This window comes from Rosa chinensis, chromosome 2, assembly GCF_002994745.2.
Source record: "Rosa chinensis cultivar Old Blush chromosome 2, RchiOBHm-V2, whole genome shotgun sequence".
Taxonomy (NCBI): domain Eukaryota; kingdom Viridiplantae; phylum Streptophyta; class Magnoliopsida; order Rosales; family Rosaceae; genus Rosa; species Rosa chinensis.
The window spans coordinates 50,095,292-50,122,738 of record NC_037089.1 but is presented as its reverse complement, the minus strand read 5'-3'; the positions used below and the strand labels follow the sequence as shown (position 1 = coordinate 50,122,738).

The following is a 27,447-nucleotide window of genomic DNA, read 5'->3' as shown; positions in this document are numbered from 1 at the left end:
GCGAGTAATCTTAACCACCAAATCAAATAGACAACAAGAAACCTCTTTAAAAATGCTCCTAACTCCAGTGAGGAGCCTCTAAGCCTAGTAGGTCGTCATCGCTTTGAGGTTTTTCTCTTCTTTTAATTTTTTTTATGTTTATCATATGATTCTAAAGGGCTTAAAAAGAAAAGAAAAAAAAAGAAGACAGAGATTAAAAAAAGGAGAATATAAGAGTAGTTGATATTTCACCATTTCATTAGATGAAATTGTTATTTTTCAAACAGCCATTTATTTTACTTTTTAAAATTTTATATTTTAAATCATTTGTACATTTGTGCACTTTTAATTTCTACAAGTTTTCGAATTATCCTAATTTTTAGGAGAATTGTTCTTTGATTCTTCAACTTTAATGAAATCAGAATATTTTCTTTTCAAATTGTTAATTTTTCCATCAATAATTTTGTTAAGTTTACTAATATAGCCATAGTTGGCGCTCTATATGATGTAGCATCATTGACAAGTTCTTATGATAGGTGACGAAAATTTTAAAAAAAATTCACAAATTAGTCGACGAAAAAGTAAGAGTTGGACGAAATTAGTTAAAAATGGTGAATATAAGAGCATATAATGAAATTAGAAGTGAAGAAACACAATAATGTAAGGTATAAAGGTTTAGGCGATCAAATCGAATTCACCCGCAAAATCATATTATGAGATGGCCATCTTGAATAACTGAAACTTCAACCAAAACTCGTGTTTTGAACAATTAGAAATCGATGAAACACAAAAGTCTTGATATCCTAGCCCCTCCCAACAGGTTTTGTAGAAGACTTTTCTGGCTTTATTAACTTCTCAATATAGCACATCAGCATTGAGGGAATCCGAAGATTGATCATTGATCTATCACCACGCAACTTCAAATAAAGTTCCAACCTAACCCACAATTAGAATTTCAAAACAACTTCTCTGAAAATGTTGACAACTATAGCCAGAAAGAAGAATATTGCACAAAAGTTGCAACTCATCATACCTGAAAATTAATGAGAACAAAAGAAGGGGTGCTTGGATTCAAATTAAAAAATGAAAATTCATAGAAAAGTAACAGATTGGGAAAGTGCTTAATTAGAGTTTGAGGGACAAGTCAAGCTTCTGCAACTCATGATCTTGCGTAGTCTTCAAATGGCTAACACTACTATTCCACCAGAAACGTCCAATTCTTTCAGCCACCGGAAAAAACTTCCGAGCAGTACTAGTCTCGAACCTTCCCATGCCACCACCACTCGAAGAAGACGATGACATGGATCCAGCGGCAGCAAGCCGCCCAATTGCAGGTTGTTGATCAATGGGGTGTCTCAGAAAATTGCCATTATGTCCATAAAGACTTGATTGGTACCAGGAAGGCTTGTGAATTGTAGAATGCACTTGAATACCGAGTGACCTGTTATTGAAAGAGCCATGCAAAGGGAGAGAAGCCATGCTAGAGAATCTGTGTGAGAGAAGCCTAAAGTTATCTGAGACTGCACCAATCTTGTGTGCCACTGCTTTTTTTGCCAGTGTTCTCTCTCTCTTGTGAGCATTTTGGTGCCCTCCAAGTGCTTGGGAACTGTAAAACTTTCTTTGACAATAATTGCAGGAGAAAATTCTAGGCTCATGACTAGTACCTTTAGGATCATCAGTACTAGTCTCGGAACACATATTCAAATCGACGCAGTCGATGAGATTGAGTTCGGTATTCAACCTCTGATCGGATATTTTGTTGGATATGAGGCTTAGATCCAAGACAATATCTGCAGGTTTTGGAGCTTGTTGTGGGAGTTGTTGATTAGTATCTTCTGGTACTGGTTGTTTTTGTGGCTTTTGGCTTTGGGTTTCCATTATTGAGACTTTGAGGCTTGAATTTTCAGACTGAGGGTAGTCAGAAGCTTGAGGCTTCATGTGGAGAAACAAAGAATTTCGTGGCCTCCTTCTGGGTTATGAGGATCAATATGGTTTTGATCATATGCTATAATAATAATAATAATAGTGCTGTTTTCGTCTATGTATAGAAGGATGTTTACACTGTTTTTACAGTTAAGAGGTCTTAATATAGCGAGACTTAAGGAATACGAGAGAGAGAGAGAGAGAGAGAGAGAGAGAGAGAGAGAGCAGCTTGATTGAAACACATGAGGGACATCCATCCATGTACCTCTTTTCTTGCGTACTCACGTATACCCCCCATAGAAAGTTTTTAAAACTTTTGTTTGTCTAATTCCCACTCTTGTCTGCTTACATTTCTTGTCTTGAGGGGTTTAACATTTTCTAGGCATACATACTATACACTCATGGATATTGGATATGACTTGGGACGGACTAGAACTCCCACTCTTGTCTACTTTATCAGGATTCCTGAATTGTATGCAAGTGTGTAGCTACATTAACTCAATCTGTTGTAAAACAGTACGTTATCGTTTAAGATGCCAATAAGATCCAAATCTTCAAAGATTTACTCAATGTAGTGCACCCTTTTTTTTCTTTCTTTTTTTAAGAATGACTGTAGTGCTATTCCTTCAACTTTAATTTACCCCCAAGTTGGAGGGTTCGAAAGCTGGTATGGTGGTGGTCATTACACGACAACACTATTCCGTTGTCTAATTTGGACCCTCATCTTTGTATATCAGAGCATTGTCTATTGAAAAATTTCCACAACGGTGCAGCACCGTTGTATGTTTCGCCAACAGTCGACATTTATTTCTTGTCCGTATTGTCCCAAAACATGGCAGATACTAGACACATGTAGAGTTGTTGAAATCTGAAACTCAAAAAAATGACCACAAGGAGCAACAATTTCTCCACCCAATATTGGATGAGATTCCAAGTTCTTTCCCCTAGGGATCAAAGAAGTTGAAAATTAGATTAAAGGCTAGGGGGATCAAGTTGTTATGGGATTACTTGGAGAATTCTCCTCGACAGTAATTGTATCTTCACATAATCTTAACTTATTGAGTTTTTCTATTAGGACCTCTATATTTACTTATTTGACCTCTCATCTCTTTACATCTCCTATTTGCTTTTTAAAAAGTAAAATTTGCTAAGTAAACATCTTTCATATACCTAACTTAACCTTACTAATAAAAGAAAATTTTTGGGAGCATTAAAGATGAGTTAGTGCTCTCATAATTATTATAATAATGTGTTTCCATTATTATAAATCTTTGCAGAGAAAAAAAAATATTTTCCTTTTTTTTTTGAAGGGAAAGACGACAAAACTATATTAATTGAAATTGAGAAGTACATGGAGCGATGTAAGAACACCGAAAGAAAAACAATAAAGCATAACCAGATGCACAAACGCATCTATAAAATAGGAAAAACAATAAAAGATAGCAAGAGGCACAGACACATCTGAAATCAAAGGTAACCATGTGACCTGATGTCGAACGACATCGCTGCACTGCATATGTCACGAGAGCAGTGAAAATATAATAGTAACCGTAACCGTAACCGGTGATATGATCACCTAAAAGAGGTGATTCGCTCACTGTTGATGTCTAAAAGTCCAGCGGTAGTTGGATCTTAGCTAACGCTGATCCAGTGGGCGGATCGGTACTTGTGTTGTTCTCGAAGCTCTCGTTACCTGTCAAGTAAAATACAATGGGGGTCAGAGGGAGACCTCGTCAGGCGGTCTTCAACTCTCCGATGCCTAAGTTAGTCAATGTATTTATGTTGACAAAATAACAGTAGGTAAGTATTGAATGCGTAATTAATGAGGAGAGAGGAGAGAACATTTTATTGGTGAGGAAGGGGTTGATCTTCTCTTAGTTTTCGATGTGGGACTGACATGCTTCAGTTTCTATTTTCAGAAGCCTCTGATGCCATCTTGGCGCGGCGCGTGGCGGCGCGTCGGCGGCGATCTGGAGGAGGTCCGACGTTGAGGCTGTAGCCCGTCTGGCGGTGTGTCTGCATATCATTCCTTTGGTTGGAATTAGTACCTTTGTCAGTACAATGAGTGTGGCCCATTATAGCTAATTATGCTTGCAAATGCACATGTATGTACAAGTCCCGCAAGTCCCCAGTCAAGGAAGGCAATCTTGGTTGGGGAGTTGTTCGGCGGTTTGAAGCGTTTTCTTCCGCTAGACTTGCAAGAGCATAATTAGCGTCAGTGCGTTGTCAACCGTTGGTTTTACTGAGCAAACGCTTTATACCCTTTCGGGTGGGCCCCTGTTGGGCCCCCCAAGGAGTCCCCCACTCCCCGGCGAAGATAGACCTCCGGATGGTCGGCAAGTTGTTTGTTGAGGGGGAGCTGCACGGAGCAGAGGGTGTTGGGTAGCGAGCCCAATGTGTAGCACCCAGATGACGGGGGTCAACGTGCCTGATCAAGGCCGTCGTAGACTATTGACTAGTCCCCGTGTCCCGTAGGGACTGTCTGACTGTAACGCCGCGTGGCTGTCGTTGTCAGAGTGAGGCGTGGCCTCGGGATACGCGGTTTGGCGGATATCCCCCCTCTAAATGTAGCAGGAAGCAACGTCCGGTAGACGTGCCTGGCTGTATTTTGTTGAACGATATTGCGTTTAAACAAAGCACGCAGTTTGCAAGATGAAAGTGGGTTCCGCCAGAGGTGTATAGCGGAAGACACCCAGCTTGCAGGATGGCTAGGGAGAAGTTCTGCCGGCGGGGTTTCGCTCAGCGGAGACTTCGTCACCTGGGGGGTGAGAAAGGAGAAGTTCTGCTGGCGGGGTTTCAGTCAGCGGAGACTTCGTCACCTGGGAGGTGACAAGTGAGAAGTTCCGCTGGCGGGGTTTCGCTCAGCGGAGACTTCGTCACCTGGAGGGTGACAAAGGAGAAGTTCCGTTGGCGGGGTTTCGCTCAGCGGAGACTTCATCACCTGGAGGATGACAAAGGAGAAGTTCCGTTGGCGGGGTTTCGCTCAGCGGAGACTTCGTCACTTGGAAGATGACAAGTGAGAAGTTCCGCTGGCGGGGTTTCGCTCAGCGGAGACTTTGGACGGTTTTGTGAAGTCATCCCCGTGGTGGTTAACACGTGTCCAACTCGTAGAGGGTTAGCGTGCATAGGCTTGTCTCCTAAGCATGTCCGTCTTCTTGCCATTAATGATAATAATTATGGGTTTCGTAATCGAGGCAACGCCTCGGGTAATCCGGAGAGTGAGTGGAGACTTACGACACATGTACGGCTGGTATGTGATGTCGTTGTGGAGCGGAAGGCTTAGGACGCGTTGATGTTGACATAAAAAGGGGGGGGGAACCTTGGGAGATTTGACACTTTGTGAAAATTTCAAACCCGAGTTGTCGTCTTCAAGCTGTGCTCGTCCGAGACTGAAGAAAGAGGTTGCCGGAGTTTGGTGATACCGTTCCCGGAGAAACGACGATCGCACCCCCTAAGATTACTGTGTACTATCGTACCGTAGGCTTCAGCAACGAGGTTGGTATCTGGATTTCCTCTTTTCTGTTTCACTGGATCTGCTATTTTCTGGGTTTTGTTGTTTTTGTCTTTCTGGGATGATTGCTGGTTTTCTTGGGCGTATTCTGAGGTGTAAAATGAGATTTTTTTTGGGGGGGGGGGGGGGGGGGGGGGGGGGGGGGGGGGGGGGGGTTGGATTATGGTGGTTGCCAAAGAGTTAGTGCTTAGGGATTTGTTAGATGGTCGAATCTGGGTTGAGTGCGTTTGTTCGTATTTTGGCATTTTCTGGGTGTCGTTCTTGATGCCCTTGGCTATAACTGATGTAAGAATAGGCTAGATCTGTGTTTGTGCTAATTGGTGTGGGTTTTAGGATTTGGGATGGCTAACGTCATAGAGATTTCGAGCAGTGAGGATTCCGGGTCTGACGTGTCGTTCAGCGCGGCGGATAGGATTTTTATTGATTCGTTGCGTCCGTCTGCCCATGCAGGAACCTCACTGCCAGAACCGCTAGAGGTTGAGCCGCTACAGACCATACCTTGGGAAGTAGCTATGGGTCGTGGTCCACGTCCGGAGAGCTCTAGGGCGGGTGAGGCTGCTGTTGCCAAAGCTAGGCGCGACGAGCGTTTGGCGAGCAATAGTGCTGCCAGCGGCTCTGCTGGGGAAGAAGAAGCAGCGGGGCAGAATGCTGAGTCAGCGTGGTTCCTCCAGGATGGCACCGCCGTCGACGAGGCAGGAGGGCGGATGAACGACGCCGCTGTTACCCGAATGAAGCAGACGTTCCGGTTGCCGGGCTCGGTGAAGCTGCGCCCGCCGACGGCGGATGAGAAGGCGTCGATTCTCCCAGCGGGATTTGCGACCGTGCATGAGGCGATATTCTGCCAAGGAGTGACACTCCAGCTGGTGCCAAATCTCCAAATCCTGGTGTGCGAATTTGGCCTTGCCTTTGGTCAGATTTGCCCCAACATGTGGCGGTTGATGTTGGCCATGAACTCACTATGGCGCTTGTCAGGGTGCGAGGGGCCTACTGTGGCGGAAGTGCTTCACTTCTACGAGCTGGTGTACGTGAAGCGCCGAGGTTGTAGAGGGCAAGTAAACCTGAGCCGCCGTCAGGGAGCGCCCAAGCTGATTAAGAATCTAAGGGACTCAATGTCCTACTGGCGGGGGACCTTCTGCGTCACCACAGAGGGTTGGGAATATCACACCAGGTCGAACAAGGAAGGGCCGACATTTAAGATTAAGTCGGAGTTCCAACCCATCCGATGTTGGTAACCGGTTTCCGCTGAACGTAGTTGGCGGGTTCATATATTTGCAGACTTGTACTCTTACTAATGATTACTGTGTTTGTGCAGCGGGACTGCGGTATACTCTAACGCGCGAAGAGGAGTGTCGCGTAGCGAGGATCCGAGGTTGCTGGCGGAACCGCAATTTGCTGGACTTCTGACTGGTTGGGAGTTGCTAGTCGACCAGCGGCTAACTGGCTCCATTGGTGAGAAATCTCCGCCATACCATTTTTTTTGTAGTAAGTGATCCGGACTGACTAGTGGTTTTTTTTTTTTAGAAACCCCGCCGGGTAACAAATCGAGTCGCAACGCTTTTGAAAAAGCGATGGACCGCGAGGAGATAGACAACTTTCTGGAGGCCATGTACGCCGAGGGGCTGGCGGCCCAGCAGACGCTGGTGAACCCCGAGACGCTGGCGCTGAGCCAGTCAGAGGTTCCGGTGGTGCTGCCAATGCCGCACCACTCCCATCTTGGTGAGGATGGTCTGCCGGTAGTGCAGGCGGGGACCCAAGAGGCCGGCGGGGAGAGGGGAAGCGTTGCAGTTGGGCAACAGAAGGAGCGGATGCCTGGCCACAGGCGTGGCCCTCAAATGGAGAAGGTGGTGCAACCGGAGGAGAGTGTCATTGTGTCAAGGGATGAGCCGCCGGTGAGGGTGACGAGGACAGCCGCCGGGAACCAAAGGGCGCTGGAGAGAAAACGCCGCCAGGTTGATTCTCCTACCGAGGAAGAGGGAGAGGAGGTGGAGGTGATCGGGGCCCGCCGACAGAAGAAGGCCCGACAAGCTCCTTCGAAAACTGTTGCGGTGGAGGGAGAGGTGCCCGCCGTTAGTGAGCTGGACTAATTTGCCGAGTATGCGGCGTTCATGACAGATGGTGAGCGGGAGTTCCTCTTCCATCTATGCGAACGGCTAGGGTTCGGCGGCCTAGCGGGTATCTCGCGCCCCACGGCAATTAACCAATCGCCTTTCAGCTCGGCGTTTGGTCAAATATCGGCGGGACTGCACGACATGTTCGTGGCGGCATCGAAGTAGCCCCTGATTGAGGGGGAGCTCAGGGAGGAAATCCAAGGTCTCCAGAGGGAGTTGGCGGAGGTGAAGGAGAAACTGGCGGAGGCTGGCCAAGGCGGAATGTGACTATGCGGACGTCCGCGGTAAGCTCAACGTGGCCATCGAGCGGGACTTGGAGAGGAATGAACGCGTCTCCAAGTTGGAGCAAGAGATTGCCCTGCTGCAGGAGCGGATAGCCGCCAAGGATAAAAAAAACTCATTATTGTACAGAGGGAGTCCGCCGCCAGAATGACTGAAGTGAAGTGGCTGGAGGGTGAGGTTACCCGCTTGAGGGCTGAAGGGAGTACCGCCGCGGCCGCTGCTGTTGAGGCGTTCAAGCAGTCGGCGGAGTTTAAGAAGGCAATGAACGAGTCGGTGAAGGCTGGGGCCCTAGCAAACATAGAAATGCTGAAGCGGAAGGGCGCCATCGACTTCGCCAAAGCGTCACAGCCTGATGCGCCGCCGGCTGAGAGTATCCTGCTGGAGACAGAAGTCGTGCCTGCCCCAGCTGGAGGTGCCCGTTCAGGCAGCGGAGAAAGTGGCGCACATCCGACGGAATGGTCCCAGCAGACTCCCCACCCCACCCCGTCGGAGGTGTCACGTGCTGGATTCCTGGCGGCGCACACCCGGGCGGATGGCACTATAGAGACCCCCAGTCCGACAGCGCGAGGGTCCGATCAAGCGAGTCGATCGATCGTGCCGCCGCCTGCTGAAGCAGAAGATGTCGAAGGCAACCCCTGAAGCCAGCTGGGATCGCTAGAGATTTTCCTACTTTTTTGTAGCCGCTGAGGCATAACAGTTTGTAAAGAATGTTGCGAAATGAAATAAAGTTCTGAATTGGTTTGCTTTGATGTGTTTGTAGTGCTAGTATTTTGAGTTATATTTTTCTTTTGTCCATCAATGAAACATTAAAGGAATTAAGATTGGTCCAAGTGCACAACGTAGCGGACGAGGTCCGCTGACGATTGCCGGCGTTGCCAGTTGCCCTCAGTGCTAGACTTGGTAACAATGGTTTGAATAATTCCTCGTTTCATTGATAGCTGACTAATTAGTGTACAAAAGTGGGGTAGTACCCATTGGGTAGCTTCCCTTAGCTAATATTGAACAAAAATTTAGCTAAGTCAAGATGCTCTTGGGTAGCGGTCTGACTATTTGTAGTAATACCGAAGGTGTTCAGTATTCCAAGGGTGGGTCGATGTGACGCCGTCCTTGTCCATTAAGTAGAAGGTGCCTGGGCTAACTACTTCCACAATTTTGTACGGGCCTTCCCAAGTTGGGAGGAGTTTTGTTGGTGGCAGAATGACTTCCTTCATTACCGAGTCCCCCAGTTGGAGGTTCCGGGCCTTGACTCTGGCGTTGTAGAAACGCGATACCCGTTGTTTGTTTTGTAAATTGTGCAAATGGGCCTTGTATATTTTTTCTTCTAGGAGGTCCCTGTCCAAGTTGACGCCGTCGCTGTTGGTTTCTGGGCTGTAGCCTTCGACCCTAGCGGTAGGCTGAGTTACCTCAATAGGAAGGACAACCTCTATGCCGAACATCATACAAAAAGGAGTTTCGCCGGTGGCGGTAGTTGGAGTTGTTCGGATGGCCCATAGGACTTCTGGAAGCTTTTCCGCGCACAAACCCTTGGCGTCGTCGAGCTTCTTTTTCGTAGCTTCTTGATTATCTTGTTTGCTGCTTCGACCTGGCCGTTGGTTTAGGGATGGGCAACAGATGCAAAACTTAACTTAGTGCCCAAGTTGGCGGTAAAGGAGATGAGTTCCTTATTGTTGAACTGTGTGCCGTTGTCTGTAATGATTGTATGTGGGACACCATAGCGGCAGTAGATATTCTTCCAAAGGAAGCGAATTACTTTTGCGGTAGTTATTGCCGTCAGTGGCTCTGCCTCTACCCACTTACTGTTGTAATCGATGGCAACAATGATGTATTTAAACTGGCCCTTGGCGGTTTGGAACTTTCCCATCAAATCAAGGGCCCACGTGGAATGAATCCATAGGCCGATGATGATTGACAGTGGTTCCGCCGGTGCGTGTGGGAGATCTGCAAACTGTTGGCATTTGTGGCAAGACCTCGAAATCCGCCGGGCGTCATCACCAAGTGTGGGCCAGAAGTAGCCTTGTCGCATTGTGCGGTTGGCCAAGGATCTGGCGCCCGAGTGGTTTCCACATTCTCCGCCATGGATTTCCGCTAGGACGACCTTTCCCTCCTCTAGGGTTAGACAGCGGAGGTTGGGATGGGTGAATCCCTGGCGGTAAAGCTTGCCATATTGGATGTTGTAGCGGGTTGCTCTCCGTTTGAGCTGTCTTGCGTGGACCTTATCTTCTGGCAATGTGCCGCTGCGCTTATATGCAATGATCTCGTCCATCCAGCTGGGATTGACTTGAATGTTGAAGATCTCCGCCAGGGTCTTTGTGATACTTGGCTTGTCAAGGTACTCTACCCTTATGTCCGTTGGACTCTGATGTGGTTAGGCGGTTGCCAGTCTCGCCAGTGAATCAGCCTTGGCGTTCTTTTCCCTGGGGATTTGTGTGATGGTGTGAAATTTGAACTTTTTAGAAACGTTTTGACGTACCCCAAATATGCCGCTAACTGCTGGTCCTTGGCTTGGAAGCTGTCGTTGACCTGGTTAACGACTAGTTGCGAGTCACTGAATATGTTGACGCTGTCAGCCCCTGAGTCAATGGCGAGGAGTAGACCAGCGATGAGCGCCTCGTACTCCGCCATGTTGTTTGAAGCTTTGAAGTTGAATTTCAACGTGTACTCCGCGTTCAGTCCCCCGGGTCCTGTTAAGATGACTCCGGCGCCGCTAGCCTTGGCGCAGGCGGAGCCGTCCACATGCAGGTTCCAATCTGACTGTAGGGGAGTTGCCTCCTCACCGGTTACTATTTCTGTTCCGGGTTCTGTTTCAGTACCGGGTTCCGGCTGTCGCTCAGTAAGTTCAGCGATGAAGTCCACCACTGCCTGGCCCTTCATAGCGGTTCTTGGCTTGTACTCTATGTCGAATTCGTTGAGCTCAATGGCCCACTTGCTGAGGCGCCTCGAGTGTTCAGGGTTCTGCATCACTTGCCTCAGCAGTTGATTGGTTAACACATGGATCGTGTGAGCCTGGAAGTATTGCCGGAGGCGTTTGGCGGCAACGATAAGTGCGAGGGCTAGTTGCTCCAAGGGTGAATATCTTGTTTCTGCTCCGTTCATGCCTTTGCCGGCGTAGAATACTGGGAGATCATCTTGACCTTCCCGCCAGATAATGGCGCAACTTACCGCCGACGCCGAGACCGCTAGGTATATGAATAGTGTTTCTCCTTGCACAGGGACAGAAAGGAGAGGGACTGCCGCTAGGTATTCCTTCAGGCCCTGGAACGCCGCCTGACACTCTGGGTTCCAGTCGATGACCTTCTTGTAAGTTGTTTTGAGGAGTTTAAAGAATGGGGCACACTTATCAGTGAGTCGAGAGATGAATCGAGAAAGGGCGGTTAACTTGCCCTGGAGGCACTGGACGTCCACCTTATACTCAGGGTCTACCAGGTTAAGGATGGCCTGTACCTTATCCGGGTTAGCCTCGATACCTCTCTCGCTGACGATGTATCCGAGAAATTTGCTAGCGGTGACTGCAAAGAAACATTTTTCTGGGTTGAGCCACATATCATAGGCCAGGAGGATGGTTACTATGATCCTGAGGTTTGCCACATGTCCACTGGCATTTACGCTCTTAACTAGCATGTCGTCCACGTAGACCTCGATGATTTTTCCTAGATGTTCAGCGAACATGGCGTTCATTAACAGCTGGTAAGTTGCACCGGCGTTCTTCAGACCGAAAGGCATGACATTGTAGCAGTAGAGGCCTTTGTCGGTGGTGAAGGTGGTGCATTCCTGGTCGCTGGGGTGCATCTTGATCTGATTGTATCAGGAGAAAGCGTCCATCATGTTGAGGAGCTCGTGTCCGGCAGTTGAATCGACTAATTGATCGATACGAGGTAGCGGGAAACTATCCTTTGGGCATGCCTTGTTGAGATTTTTGAAGTCGACGCACATCCGCCACTTTCCGCTGGGCTTTTTTACCATTACCAAATTTGAGATCCACTGGGATAGATGACTTGGCGGATGAATCCAATGTCCCGTAGTTTGGCGACCTCCTCTCCGATTGCCCGGTATTTTTCCTCATCAAAGGCCCTCCGCTTCTGCTTGATAGGATAAAAGGAGGGTTTGATGGTCAGCTTATGAGTGATAATTTCAGGGGAGATACCTGGCATGTCCACGTAGGACCATGCAAAGATGGCGACGCTGTCACGTAGGAATTGAGTGAGTTCTGCCTCCACCTCTGGATCTAGTTGGGCACATATGCGGACTGTCCGCTCAGGGTGTTCTTCTGAGATGCAGACAACCTTCACGACTTGCCCGGGTTGACCGGCTCCTTCTTTACATATTTCTCCTCCTCATCTCTAGGATCCTCAAAGATGTTTGGTGGCGGTGCCTCATTACCCACCGTTAGAATTTCATGGCGGCGTGTTGACCGTGCTATAGTTGTTGAATAACATTCTCGTGCCAGCTGCTGGCTTCCCCTCACACAGCCTGTGCCGTTGGGTGTGGGGAACTTCATGAGGAGCATGTATCCGGCAATGATGCACTTGAGCTTGTTAAGCGCTGGTCGACCAATGATGGCGTTGTACGAACTGAAACAGTCGACAATAATGAACTCCGTATACACCTCCGCCATGCATGTACTAGTGCCAATAACCAGGCGCGTGTAATCCGACCCTAGTGGTTGTGTGATGTCACCGGAGAAGCTGAGCAGTGGCTCGTGATCCTGGAGTAATTTTTTGTTCTGCTTGAGATGGTCGTAGCAACCGCTGAAGATGACGTTGACAGCGGACCCGCTATCCACCAAGATTCTCTGCACCGAGAATTTTCCGAGAATGGCATCGACCAAGAATGGGTCGTCATGGGGTAAATGCACTCCGCGCTCCTCCTTCTCTGAGAAGGTAATAGGTTCCCATCCTAATTTTGGGAGTTTGGCGGGTCTTTCGTAGCGGATGTTGTAGACTTCCTTCGGATGATTAGCTCGTGCATAGCTCTTTCTTTCCCTGTGAGACATGCTGGTGATTGGAGCACCGCCATCGATGGTGTTGATGCGGCCCAAGGCCTCGACTTTGGCAATTACTGGTGGTGGTTGGTGCACCCTGAACTGTTCCAACTTGCCGTCACGGTTCAAGGTCTCAACGGCCGTTTTGAGAGCATTGCAGTTGTTGGTATTGTGGTCGCTGTCCTCGTGGTATTTACACCACTTGCTGGTGTTCCTGGGTTTGCCCGTTTTTGGGTACTTTGGAGGGGGTGGCGGTGGTATTTGATCCTTGCACTGAATGTAGATGTCTTCATCCGAGGTCGTTAGGACCGTGAAAATTGCATACCGCTGCGAGGACTCTGCCTGCTTGTTGCGGTTATCCCCATGAGTTGGGCGATTTCCCCTGTTGTAATGCTTGTCCTTCTGCCGCTTGTTCTGGTGGTGGCCCTGCTGCCACTCCCTTTTCTTGTCAGTTGGTGGTGCTGAGGGGTCTTGTTAGCGGTTTCCTGGTGACTGGAGGATAGCTGTGTTGACTTTGTTGGAGTTGCTGGTGGCGGTGGGGTTTCTCCATATGTGATGAATTCCGCCTGGGTGTGAATGACCGCCTCACTCATGACGTGGTCATACGTCGCATTGGGATGACTGTAGTTGAGGTGATAGAGGAACGGTCCCTTGAGGAGTCCCTTCCTGAAGGCCGCTGATGCCATTGTCTTGTCTAGGTCACGGCACTGAGACGCTACCGCTCGCCACCTTATGACGAAGGCCTTCAGTGATTCGTCCTCCCCCTGCTTAACGCTGAACAGCTGACTTGTATTGTGGTGCCCGGCGGACAATAGGATGAATCGGGAGAGGAAAGCGTGTGATAGTGCATGGAATGAGCCGACAGACCCCGGCGGACACTCAAAGAACCAGTTCATTGCCTCGCCATCCAACGTTTCGCTAAACAAGTGGCATAAGGTGGCGTCATCGAACCCCTTGTTGTTGGTGACCTTCTTGAAGGTGTCCATGTGGACGAAGGGATCGGACATTCCGCCGTAATGCGACATCTTTGGGGTTTTTTCATATGCTGGTCTGACAGCCTGCAGAATTGCAGCGGAGAAGGGCCCAGGTCTGGAAGTGAAGAGCGGATTCCGAGTTGGCGTTGGGACGCCCGACTCCGCCCGGATCAACCTCTGCTCCAGTTGGTGCATCCTTTCCAATAACTGGGCGGTTGCATCGTCGGCGGAATCGGTCTGAATGACCCGCTGGGATGGCCTGCACCTCCGCACAGGCGGATTACCTTCAGTCCTCTCGCTGGCTTCCGAGCGGTTAGTGTGCGGGAGTGATTCCGCCACCTGCTCTAACATTAGTTGAGGTATGGGCGGCAGTCCCATTCCCAACAACTCAGGTGGGTTCAGCGGTACTTGCATCTGTACTACCGGCCCTGGTACCAATGTGCCGGTGCTGGATCGACTACGCCTGGTGCTACGTGACTGCTCGCTCTGTGCTGGGCGGGCGGTGGCCGCCAGCGTCTTCTTTAGTTCCTCAAAATGTGTCATAAGCGTAGCCACCTGCCTTTGGCCTTCAGCCTTTTCATTGCGCTCCTCCTCACGTTCTTTGTTTGCCTTATGAAGATCCGTCAGTGCCAGCTCGTACATAGTGACGAGATCTTGGCCCGGCGAGCGGCTACCGCTTGGATTTACCTCACCGCCGGGGTTGTGAATAGTGTGCGGTTAACTCCTACCGCTGGGTCGGAGGGCTGGGGGATGGCGGGGTGGTCTGCCTGCTCTTCAGCGTTTCTCCTGCTGCCGCTAGTCATGGTGATTGTGATGTGATGGTCTTTTGTTGTCTTCTTCCCACAGACGGCGCCAATGTTGATGTCTAAAAGTCCAGCGGTAGCTGGATCTTAGCTAAAGCTGATCCGGTGGGCGGATCGGTACTTGTGTTGTTCTCGAAGCTCCCGTTACCTGTCAAGTAAAATACAATGGGCGTCAGAGGGAGACCGCGCCGGGCGGTCTTCAACTCTCCGATGCCTAAGTTAGTCAATGTATTTATGTTGACAAAGTAACAGTAGGTAAGTATTGAATGCGTAATTAATTAGGAGAGAGGAGAGAACCTTTTATTGGTGAGGAAGGGGTTGATCTTCTCTTAGTTTTCGATGTGGGACTGACATGCTTCAGTTCCTATTTTCAGAAGCCTCTGATGCCATCTTGGCGCGGCGCGTGGCGGCGCGTCGGCGGCGATCTGGAGGCGGTCCGACGTTGAGGCTGTAGCCCGTCTGGCGGTGTGTCTGCATATCATTCCTTTGGTTGGAATTAGTACCTTTGGCGGTACAATGAGCGTGACCTATTATAGCTAATTATGCTTGCAAATGCACATGTATGTACACTCACCAAGAGATCAAAAGTAACCGAACTCGAAAATTAGCAAACGAACTCCCAAGAACCAGAACAAATACCAAATCAACATGAGCAGTTGTCTCAGATCCAAGATCCGGATTTGAATGCGACCCAGGTCCCAAATACATATCCAAATCCGGCTCAAATCTAAAGTCAAATCTGACGAGTCAAACTTGACCAAAGCCCAAACCCACCTTAATATGATCTGGGCTCCCAAGCACTTGGGTACCCTGGCTTCAACCTGACGTCCGCTACCATCTGAAGCAAAAAGCCGCGCCGCCTTTGCCTGAGGGAGGAGGGCAAACTAGAGGGAGAAACCCAGCAACGGGGACCTCCACTGGTGCCAGCCGATCCTTGCTGCAGTGTCGTCAACTTCTTCTCTTTTGCCTCTCTCCGTCACTGTCACACCTTGATCTTGCCACAAGACCCAAATGGACAACCGAGCATCCAGAAGCCGAATAGCCAACTACGCCCACCAAGATCCTCCCAGATCTGCCAGCGCCGCTGCCGTCATCATACCATGCCGTTTGAGTTGCGCTCGCCGTCATTATTATAAATCTTTGCAGAGAAAAAAAAATTTCCGTATTTTTGTATTATGTCATTAAATAATTAAAAATTGAGAGAGGTATAGTAAGTAGATTAAGAGGTTCCAAAAGAATATCTCACTGGTTCCTAGCCCAAGGATTGAAGATGTGCATATCGGTATTCGGTAATGATACTGCATTTGCATTAGTTCGAATTTGAACGAAACCCCCTAAAAAAACTATACAAATTTTTTACTGATAAATTTAACGAAATGAATAGTCATCTAGTTGTTTAAACACGAATAGAAGGCCTACACAAACACGAGAGAAGAATTACTATGAAACATGAAACATATCCCAAGTAGTGGTTTTGAATTGCCTTCTGCATCTTCTATTTATTGAATAATAATTTGGGTGATTCTATCGAACTAAACAATGAAGATATCAATGGTGGGATAAATAAGTAAACTTTTAAATCCATCAAGCCAAGTCATTCAGTACATGAGTTTGTTGCCTCATGTTTACAGACTCTTCGAATCAACCCTCAATCAATGAATCAAAAAGATCCTCAATGTTTAAGTTCCTATTTTAGGAAACGCTTTGAACTTCAATTTCTTCATCAAAAGACCATGAATACAAAATTACTAAATTAGTATTCAAACCCCCCATAACATTGTTTGCAAATACCCCAAACCCTTTTAATCAAAACCAAATGATGAATAGAAAATGGAGTTTCGATAAGAATCTCCACATTCCTAATGAGTACAAAAGATAAAGTTTAACAGAAGAGTAACAGTAAGCCCCTGTTGCAACATTTGGAAGTCAAAAGCGGATAAAACTCCTTCAATTTTTTCTCGGAGAGTCACCAGCTATGAATCAGAGAGGTTATTGAAGTTTTCTCATAAACTTGATGAATCTCTCTATCTCTTTCTTAGTAGCTTCATTGTACATGGTGGCTACTGGTATAGCTAATGGTGTAGTTGAATTTGCTACTGCAAATGTTAGGTATTCTTGCATAAGAATCCTAGCTAAGAGCCTATTATCATATAGGGAATATATATAGTCGCTGTCAACTCTACCAGCCGTAAGGCAGTGACATCACATATATAATAGTTCATATAGGCACTTTTTCCTCCCCCCTGGTTTGATCATATAAGCTCTTTTCTTCCCCCCCCCCCCCCCCAACCCTTTTTTTTTCTTTCGCATTTGCCTTAAGAAAGAATTCTGCGACTTTTGACAGATAAGTCATAACAATCTTCAAACTGTTCAGAAAAAAAAAAATATATATATATATATATATATATATATATATATATATATACAGATCCTATCCAGAGCGGAGCTCCGCTTTGAAACTAAATTGTGAAGTTCGAGTTTTCAGTCATTTTTCGGTCGCATATCCACATCTCGACCGTTCAGTTTTTAGGTACTAGTGTATAGATCATCTCTGCAAATTTTCAGCCAAATTGATGATAGTTAAGGTATCCAACTCGCTTAAACCAATGGATGGGCCGAATCTGTCAACCTGAACCTTACTAGCTTTAAGGCAGTTATCAACGCCTTAACGATCATCATTTTGGCTGAAAATTTGCAGAGACGATCTATACACTAGTACCTAAAAACTGAACGGTCGAGATGTGGATATGCGACTGAAAAGTGACTCAAAACTCGAACTTCACACTATTAATTTCAAAGCGGAGCTCCGCTCTAGATAGAATCTGTGTATTATATATATATATATATATATATATATATATATATATCGAATTCAAGTATACGAATCCAGATGAAAATCCAGGAGAAGTGCACAACTAAACAGCAAGTAATATGACCTAGCCAATAAGGTTTAGCCACTCACTATCTAGAAAGATAAAAGAGATGGTTAATGGGTTATGCTACAACGTGGAGTAGGCGACAAGTGGCCGACAAATTGATGATGGAGAAGCTCATATATACGAAGATTTCCTGAAAAACAAAGTACTAATTCTCCTTAAGGAAAATAGTCTAAGGTACGGCGGTCATATTACATTGCGTGATGTGTTCACCGATTAGAACTCTTCATTTGTACATTACATATTTCAAATACCCCTATGTTAATAAAGAAAAATCCAACAATACCCCCACGCCACTCCCTTCTTGTATATGATTAGGTCACTGAAATTCTCACGTGATACGACTGCCCTACTTAACACTTGCTTCTTGTCTAATAAAAAAAAATTTAGTACTCTTGGCCAAAAAATCTAGTGAGAACAGTATCATATGTTGCGATAAAATGTCATCTTGAGCAAAATTTAGACAAATAATACCACATACGATGACCACAAATGACTATACCTCTAGTTAGAACACAAGAGAGAAGCAATTAATCTCTCCATCTAAAGATAAGGGTAAAATCCTCATATAGTACCCGAACTATCACGAAATGCACTTTTTGGTAACTACAAATTTTCAGAGAGTCCAGTGGTATCTGTACTATCCCTCTGTTAGCCCTTATAGTACATATGTCCATTATTCCGTTAAAAATGCATACGTGGCTGTCATGTGACACTTATGTGAGAAAAATTATAAGGCTAAAATAGTATTTTCATTCATAATTAGAATTATAGAATTTAATATATTGAATATTTATAATTTAAAAAAAATTTGATACATAAAAAAAAGATAAATAATACCAAATTTATTCTTCACTGTTATTGGGATACTTGGGTCAATTAATTTAAGTACTTTTATTTTTGTTTAGTTATTGTATTTTATTTTTTTATGAAAAGTTAATATGTACTAATTTGGAGATAACTTTTTCTCGAACAATTAATATGATTAATCAATAGAGATGGTAGGTAAATCTAGATATTCACTAAATTCAATTCTAGGTCTTTAGTTTAACCTAGTCTAATTTATTTTAATTTAGTTTAATAAAAAATTTGTAAAAGAAATATGAAAAATAGGTGTTTTATGATTTTACCCATACTTTAACGGAATAATTGACGGAAGTACTAAAATGGCTAACAGAGGGATAATACAGGTACCACTAGATTCTCTAAAAATTTGTAGGTACCAAAAAGTGCATTTCGTGATAGATCAGATATCATATAAAGATTTTACCCTAAAGATAAACATATCTCTACGTTAGGCCTCTAGATGTTCTTAATAATATCCTAAGGCTAGAGATCTTGTTGCTTGATATGTCAATGATTTCTAAAATAAATAAATAAAAGAAATATATATATGCTCGTTCTAGAGATGACCTCCTTACTTTAAGAATTTGAGAATTTTTGTTATTTTACATATGTATGTGACCTAATTCAATGATCTCAACTGTTAATCCTTTATATTCCTATGTAAGAATGATGTCTACAAAAAATCAACCAAATCCATAATAATTTGGTTATTCAAAATTGTGTAAACAAATGTAATCCATTAGATAAAATTAAAATGAACATTGTGCTAATAAAATGATTAAACATTTTTCAATTTGGCTAATTTTTTGTATAATTCATATGTGTGTAGGTAACTAGAGAATGAGTAGTTGTGATTATTAAAATACATCCTAAAAATAAAAACATCCTCACTTATGGAGGTCCTATCTTTTTTTAGGGAAACAGAATCAGGTTTTATTATATATTAATCAACGACGACTCTCCGTCAAGCTAGAGGGATTCTGTGAATCCCTCCTAATACAATCAAAGCACAAAGCATATTGCGAAAACGCAGATAGTCCTAGAGAAAATAAAAAAATCAAACCAGCTAAAACACGAAACAAAAGAAAGTTTATGGAGGTCCTATCTTGATACTCCCTCATATATATATATATATATATATATATATATATATAGAGAGAGAGAGAGAGAGAGATTTTATCCAGAGCGGAGTTCCACTTTGAAATTAAAGTGTGAACTTCAAGTTTTTGGTGGCTTTTCAGTCGCACATCCACATCTCGACCATTTAGTTTTTAGGTACTAGTGTATAGATCATCTTTGCAAATTTTTAGCCAAATTAATGAACGTTAAGGCATTAATTACTGCCTTAAAGCTAGTACGGTTCAGGTTGACAGATTCAGTCCGTCGATTGGTTTAAGCGAGTTAGATATCTTAACGATCATCAATTTGGCTGAAAATTTACAGAGATAATCTATACATTAGTACCTAAAAACTGGACGGTCAAGATGTAGATATGTGATCGAAAAGCTACCCAAAACTCAAAGTTCACATTTTAATTTCAAAGTTGAACTCCGCTCTGGATATGATCTGTATATATATAAACCTATTATTAATGTTCTTCAATCAAAAAATTAATGAGTTTATCGACAAACTTAATTTTGGAAAAGAATAAATGATGACGGTAATTAAATGATTAAATAATGTTTAGAGAATAACGTAAAATTAACTTACAATTATCAAATTTGTCCACAAAAAGAACAAAACTTTCAATTATAGGAAAAAGAAGTGGTCGCCCTGGAAAGCTGACTCCGTATGTTTTGTATGTGCATTATTATCCAACTGTGATTTTGACATGTACTGATGAAGCACAACGTGGGTGTTTCATGGTTGAAGAAAATGATGCAATTTCCTATGAGTAGTATTTGAGTGCACTAACTATCTTTAAGATTGTCTACTTGCTTTGGTAAGGTTGTCTATTTGCTTCGGTATGATTCCCTTTTTTGTTGGCTTTCGCTTGCTTTGTCCAATCCAATCTGAATGGAGCTCAAAGGCATATCTTTTGATAGATTTTTTCTGTCTGTGAGTTCCTCTGTGTAGAGATGGTGGGTGTTTGAATGTAGTTTGAAGTGAAAGTCATGATGAACTGTGGCCTTTTTAGGAATCCATCTAATCTTATCTCTGCCCACAGAGATTGATTAAACTTCTCAACACATGAAAAAACTTTCAATCCTTCTCCCCACTAGAGAAAAATCACATGTAAACTCATAACTTGTGCTTGCTCTGTGTGTGACACTGGCAGGCTCATGTATCTCCGTTTCATGCTAGTACAATAATGGACCCAATACATCATCGATTCTTGACACCACTTTCACTTCACTTCACTTCACTTCATTGTATTCATAAGAAAATCTAGTCAACTCTCATATTTAGCCTTGTGCTTTATTCTCTTTAGAATTTGAAAGGATTAATTACAGATTTACAGAATACTCTCGAATTATGAGGTAATTTTCATTATCATACCCAATAATCAAATTTCTTTTTTACATTTGCATACCTTAAGTTTTATTCTGTTAACATTTTAATACCTTAACTGCTAAAATTGTTAAAATTTAATAATATTCAAGGATATTTCCGTCAATTAGTCAAATTTGTAATTAAAATTAAGATTTATTCATTGAACTTTGTAATTAAAATTAATTTTTTTTCATTGGGATTGTTTTTAATGTTGCTCAAACCCGAGAACGTTTGTTCACCGATGCATGCTAAGACCAATGTGTTTTTGTGATTGAATTGTTTCGTCAGCTTCTAATTTATTTAATTATTTTAGTTTTGATCTCTTTTATTTTATTTTGTTTTGCTTAACATATTTATTCCAAATATATATATATATATATATATATATGTGTGTGTCTGTGTGTGTCTGAATTATTCTAGTCATTTTTCATCCAATAATATTTTGTTAGGTAGAACACCCACTACCGAAAATCGAGGTTATGGGTTCGAGTCACTATAAGAGTATGAGTGAAATCCTTTGATTATTTAAAAAAAAAAAATTAATAAAAAAAATAAAAAAAATATTTTGACAAATTACTTATATATGATAATTTCTAACAGAAAAAAAAATTTATTAAAGTAAATGTCAAAAGTCATAAAGTCACTGAAGTGAAAGAAATGCCCTTAAATTTTAAGGGTGTTAATGGTCAATGTATCAAAATGTTAACGGAATGAAACTTCAGATATGCAAATGCAAAAATTTAATAGTTGAGTGTGAAAATAAAAATAGCCTCAGTTCAGGGGATTTAATAATTAATCCAATTTCAAATTTACTAAAATGAAAAAAAGATAACCAACAGAAGAGACTGGCCGAGAAAACAACAGCACAACTCTGCCGCCGCGGAGCTGCATTGATGACGTCAAGCTGATCTGCGTAGGTTGATGGCGGATCATCTACAGTAAGCTTGAGTTATATTTTTTAAGTTTTTTTGTTTTGTTTTGTTTGTTTTTTTTTGTTTTTTTTGTTGAGAAGGAGGGCGTCAATCTATTAAAATGAAACTACACAATGACTCGCTCCCACATCAATATTGAATCATTGCCTGAAAATTAAGCACCAAGTAACAAGTAACCTGACCAAGGTAGAGTTAAAATTTGAAAACAATTAAACCTTAAATTATTCAAAGACCTAGAAAAAAACTAAATGGGGGTAGACCGCAAATCAACCACAGAATCTACCATAGACTCCACCTTCTCCAACTACAGCTCACTCTCAGCTCCAGTATCCATCAAAGCCTCCACAGGAGGCTCTTCAACCTCCTCCCTATCCAACTACAAGGCACGCTTACCACCACCCACCAGAGGCTTAGGGATCCGCTTCTTCCTAGGCTTCTTCTCAGCACCAACACCAGCACTAGCTTTCACTATCCAGGGCTTCACATCCTCCAGCTTGGGATTGTTTCAAGCTCCAAGTGGCCCGCCAATCTTTGTCTCTTCGGAGGAAAAACTAACAGGGGACCCTCCCAACCAACAATATTAAGTCATGAAAAACAAGAACAGGCACGCCATCAACAGAATCAATAGAAACAAATTGAGGCTCTAAATAGACCACTCAGCCACCAATTGAAGCTTCTAGCATTTCCATCCTTACCACCAAAACATTAATTCTTACCAGCAAATGAAGAAATAGCCAACCGCACACCTGCCCAAAACCCCAAAAGCTCACCCCATGCCCCCAACCTCACACCACTACTGTACCTTCCTCGGACTCAATTTAATCACCACCTCACTCTAGTCCCGTACCTCTGGTGGTTCTGATGGGAAAAGTTTTCAATCAGAGTACTCAGATATCACCATTCACAATACTACATACCAAATACCAGTAAGAAATTAACTGTAAAATCTTGGGAGGTTGTTGGAAATATGGGTCTAATGTTCATGTCAGGGGGAGGAGGGCGAGGTGGCAGAACAGACAGGATATCCCAATGTAAAGTTCTAATAATATTAAAGATAAAACAAACAAATATGTAACACCACTCTTCCTCAGAATTCAGTCCCATTATTTTATCAATCACTTGCGCAAACCACACAAATCCATATCTTTGGCTGGCCCTAATCTAGACGATGATTAATCTCAAAAAAACATAAACCAAATTTTCAGAAAATTTTATGTATTGATATATATAATACAATTCACTTGCATATTGAGCGGGTGCATGTTGTTTCATCCTGCTGAAAAGTAGAAATTGAAACTGAACTCTATGACTGAACAAGCAACAGACTGGAAATAACTGCATAGATTGATATTGTTTTCATACACCTAATCATTTGAGAGACAAATAACTGGTTCATCAAAGAAAAATTGAAGCAAAAAAATCGTAACAATTCTCTTTCTCACTTACACAATCCCCCACATATACCAGTTCCTCTTGCAGCCTCACTTTGTCAACCAGTAGATAAATATGAGAAATGTGCACACTGATGCGACAAGTGAAAGAATGATGGTATCCATAGACTTTTTACGCTTTATTGCAGAAAGGATGTGACTTACCTGCAGTCATGACATGGTACATTATCCATTAATAGTAGAGACATACTAAGATAACATAATATATCTATTTAAGCATCAGTCCTATTTTATATTTTTTACTTTTCTTGCAATACCCTTTAAATAAATCCTGTTGCTTTTCATAAGAATTAATTAATATTATACTTACAAACATTTTGGACCTGAGACAAGGCACATAGGCAAAGTATGCCAAAAATCAACAAGAAGGCAAGGGCATTAAAGGTATTGAACTTGGCATCTCCTACAATCAGAGCTCTCTGATCTTAGACAAATCTAGACTCTAACAGTAGTAAGGAACTGTTTATCATGGGTAACATGTGCAAGACACTTTCAGCCTGAATCCTTAAACACCAGGATTCACTTGATAAGTTCTGGTTCAGTAGTTTCTCAACTGGTGGTTCACTTTTGACCACTGGCGCATTGCACGCATCTTAACTCTTGTTTATTTATATAATTCATATCTAAAGCAGAAATACTTGATTCAATTTTTTGTTTGTTTTTAGAATGAACGAGACCAATGTGAATGACTAGAACTTCTGGTTTTATACCGTTGGGAGGCGGCTGCCAATGTTGCTGAGCTTTGAGTTAATACCGCCAAATGTTGAACGTTGAAGGACAAGTGCACCCAGAGTTGCTTGAGCTTGAGAGATCACAGTATCCATCTGCATCACCACAACAAATATGGGAACTTCAATATTGAGAAACCTGAATGCTAATCAAACTGCATGTCCAAAATTGCTTGTCCTTTAACCAGCCAAACCCGAACCTTAAGGACAAAAATGTATCTTTTTTTTTTCTTTTCTATTACATACCTGTCCTGTACTTCGGCTAACAGAAGCATGTTCTTTCAGGAGAGCGTTTCCTGCAGAATCTCCACCAGCTTCCAAGTCAACTCTTGTTCGATCAAACTCCCTAAAATCCTCAAGTAGTGAAGCGTGCTCCTGCTTAGCTCTAAGGCTGGAGCGGAGACGATAAAATTCCTGCACTTCAATCATGTCTAACAGCAAGTTAGTGTCTGCTAGGTTCAATCTTATTCTAATTAAGATTGATTAATTGATATAGAGTGCAGAATGATACAAGACTGGATAAAAATGAGAAGAAACTAAATGTGAAAGTTGCTTCACCAGCATGTAGCATGATTCTAAACCTAGGTATTTTGTTGAAAAGGGGATAGTAATATCAAACTAAAGTACATGTCAGAATTATCCTTTGGAAAGTGAAATTGGTCAGCCATTTTTAACTGCTCAACTTCAACTTCACACTGAAGTCAGAATGATAAAGACTCAAGTTATCATTCAACTTTTTTCTGAAACAAAAACAAAGGCGGTAAGTCAAAATATTTAATAAATGAGTTGAAAGAAAGGTAAAAGAGAAAATTAAAAATAAATTTTGTAACTCAAACTTCTTCCTAAACATGTGCAGGTCTTGACTCAACTTCAAACAGAACTACAAGGAGGTATGAGAGATCATAAAATATATACCACTCATGCATAATTCTTTTGAGTAACACAAAACATCTGGGAACACCTAAACCACAGAACAGTTCAAATATTAAATTGCCATACAAGTTCGCCTGTTGGCATAGTCAAGAGGCCAGAATACCTGAGTGAGATCTTGAAGAATCTCTTGATGTCTAGTCAAGGTATGAGAAACCATTTCTGATCCTCCTGATGATACCCATGCTTGCATCTGTAAATTTACTTGTTGGAGTTGCTTTAATAGTCGATCTATCCCAGATTCAAGATCATTATCAGCAGCATCAAATTTGACAGAACCCTTTGCAGAGACAAACTTACGATAAGAATTCATCTGTTCATCCAACTGAGCTTCAAGTTTCCTAGCCTGAAATTATAGACAGATAAAATATTCATTTATGGTATCAAAAATTGGTATGAACAGGAGTGCATGAAAAGGACAACAAAGGAAAGCAATTAGCATAGAATATGCTTGGTGTATACCAAAAAATTCAAACTGTGTAATACATTGCTTGGTTAGAGGATTATATCACTATGTATCATGGTTTAATGATCAGATCTGATGTCTCCAGTTTTCAATAAGCTGTGCAAGATTGGAAATTAAAGTTACTGATGGAGAGCTTCAAGATATAAGTTGAAATGGTTACTGATCGCCTAATCCTATAGTTTTTTTTTTTTATGTCAGATCTTAATAAAAGGCTTTTATAGGAGGACAGCATGTTGGCTTTCAGGGAGAAGCATTATGAAAAACCCTATTAAAGTAGCTGTTTTAGATTTGGGAGGCTGCTTTAAGAAATATTCTAATAACCGATAATCATTATGGGAGAAGTATGCTCTATTAATGCAAAATTGTGCTCCGGAGGAAGCTGATGTCGTTGTTTTCAACTGTGTAAGTGTGTAGCATCTTTTTAGGAGATGCCTCAGTTGTAGCTCTTCTTGATTGTCAGGATTAATTATTAGAATCTCCTAATGCAACCTTATAGGCCACATATATTGCAGTGGTAAGACTTTTAGCAAACCCAAAGAAACTAAATTGGAACTAATCCCCGAAGCGTAGAACCAACTTAAGAAACTCTTTCAAGTAAGAACGGTTTCACACCTTGCACCAGATTACAATCCTAAAAGCTTTCGGAGCCAACGGAATAACGTGTTCAGGTGTTATAATCATATATACTAAATCCACGGTGAATTGAGCATGAATCAACAACAAGTCTTGAACATCCTTTCGCTATGTCAAGTTTAAAGTCAACTAAGTTTTTGCTTCAATTGAATTGTTGCTCAAATCAGAAACACAGAATGACACAAATCAAGACAAATCCAGAAGCTGATCTTATACTCAAACCATGAATCGTTCTGCAAAATTGTTATCGAATTAACGCATCCCCGAAAATCGATTCAGACAAGTCCCAATTTTGATCTCAATTCTAAACATGATCAGCAAGCAAAAAAAAAAAAAAAAAAAAAAGATATGAAGAAAAGAGTACCTGTTTGCGAAGCGCGTCCCATGAGCTTGGAACATCCATATCCACCGACACCAAAAACAGAGGCCGATCGATCTTCGGAGATTACTTCCTTGAGGCTTCTGGAACCTTCTTCTTCTTGTTGGTGGTTTTGTTTGGAGAATTGAGAATGGAATTTGGAGAGGGGGTTTGGAAATTGGGGATTCGTTTGGAGATGGAGACAGATCAACGGCAAAATGTGGTCGTGGCGTGTTTCTTAATTCAACCTTTCCTTCATCACCACCGCACCCCCAATTTCACCCCACTAAAACTGCCCCTTCCTTGCTGGTGGGTCCACCAAAACACAATGTAATTTTCCAATTTCATGCTTATGTTTTTTTTTTTTATATAATAATAACTCTTTAGATAATTTTATTTTGAGATCTTAGTTTTTATTTCATTTTACATTTTAGAAGGGTGTTTTAGACACTTTAAATTCTGGTGAAGTCATTTGACACCAACAAAATAACGTTTTCATTTATAGTAGTAGAGATTAAAAAAAAAAAATCTAAACACACCCAACGCTGACATTTTGTCTTTAACTTTTTAAATGGTTCTAGCCGAATTTATATTTTGGCACATGTGAATTTTATCCTAGAATCTAAACTGCGATGGTCAGCAGATCTTTAGAATCTTAGTGTTTGAGCTTTCTCTGACGGGGGTCAGCAGATCTGAATTTGGGAGGAATCCCATTTAAAAACTTGTAAATCGATTCGATATGGGGCTTCTCTTCTCTAGATTGCTTGGTGGGCTCTTCCCAACTCGATTCGTTCTCTTTCAGACGATGTGATGCTCGATGGTGCAATGGTTCGGGTCGACAGGTTGGCTCAAGGTGGGTTGGTGCATGGGTGACCAATTATTCAGGTATCCACAACATTGCTAGACATGCTAGAGTTAGGGGCCCAAAAGATTAGGTGCCTAAAGGAAATCCACTTGGCCCTGGGCTTTAGTCATGTATGATTTAGCAGTTTTAGCTCTGAATTCGAGTTAGATTTGGATTCAAATTTGGGACTTGTGTCGCACCCAAATTCGAATCTTGGATCCAAGACTGTGCGGGTATTGGTTCTGAATCTGAGGAGTTTATTTGCTAACGTT

At 42.9% G+C, this 27,447-nt stretch overlaps 2 protein-coding genes across 2 annotated transcripts; both read right to left on the bottom strand.

Moving 5' to 3' along the window:
* Nucleotides 1-1,023: 1,023 nt before the first annotated feature.
* Nucleotides 1,024-2,032, bottom strand: LOC112190011 (zinc finger protein 1). The gene has a single exon (XM_024329423.2). It carries the CDS (start codon nt 1,915-1,917, stop codon nt 1,105-1,107), a length of 813 nt encoding a protein of 270 aa, XP_024185191.1. The 5' UTR covers nt 1,918-2,032; the 3' UTR covers nt 1,024-1,104.
* Nucleotides 2,033-22,963: 20,931 nt separating this feature from the next.
* Nucleotides 22,964-26,600, bottom strand: LOC112190566 (Golgi SNAP receptor complex member 1-1). The gene is made up of 5 exons (XM_024330006.2): nt 26,338-26,600; nt 24,981-25,220; nt 24,191-24,358; nt 23,927-24,040; nt 22,964-23,360 (listed from the first exon to the last, which is right to left on the bottom strand). The coding sequence occupies exons 1-5, from the start codon at nt 26,374-26,376 to the stop codon at nt 23,247-23,249; spliced, it is 675 nt and encodes a 224-aa protein (XP_024185774.1). The 5' UTR covers nt 26,377-26,600; the 3' UTR covers nt 22,964-23,246.
* Between the last annotated feature and the right edge of the window lie 847 nt (nt 26,601-27,447).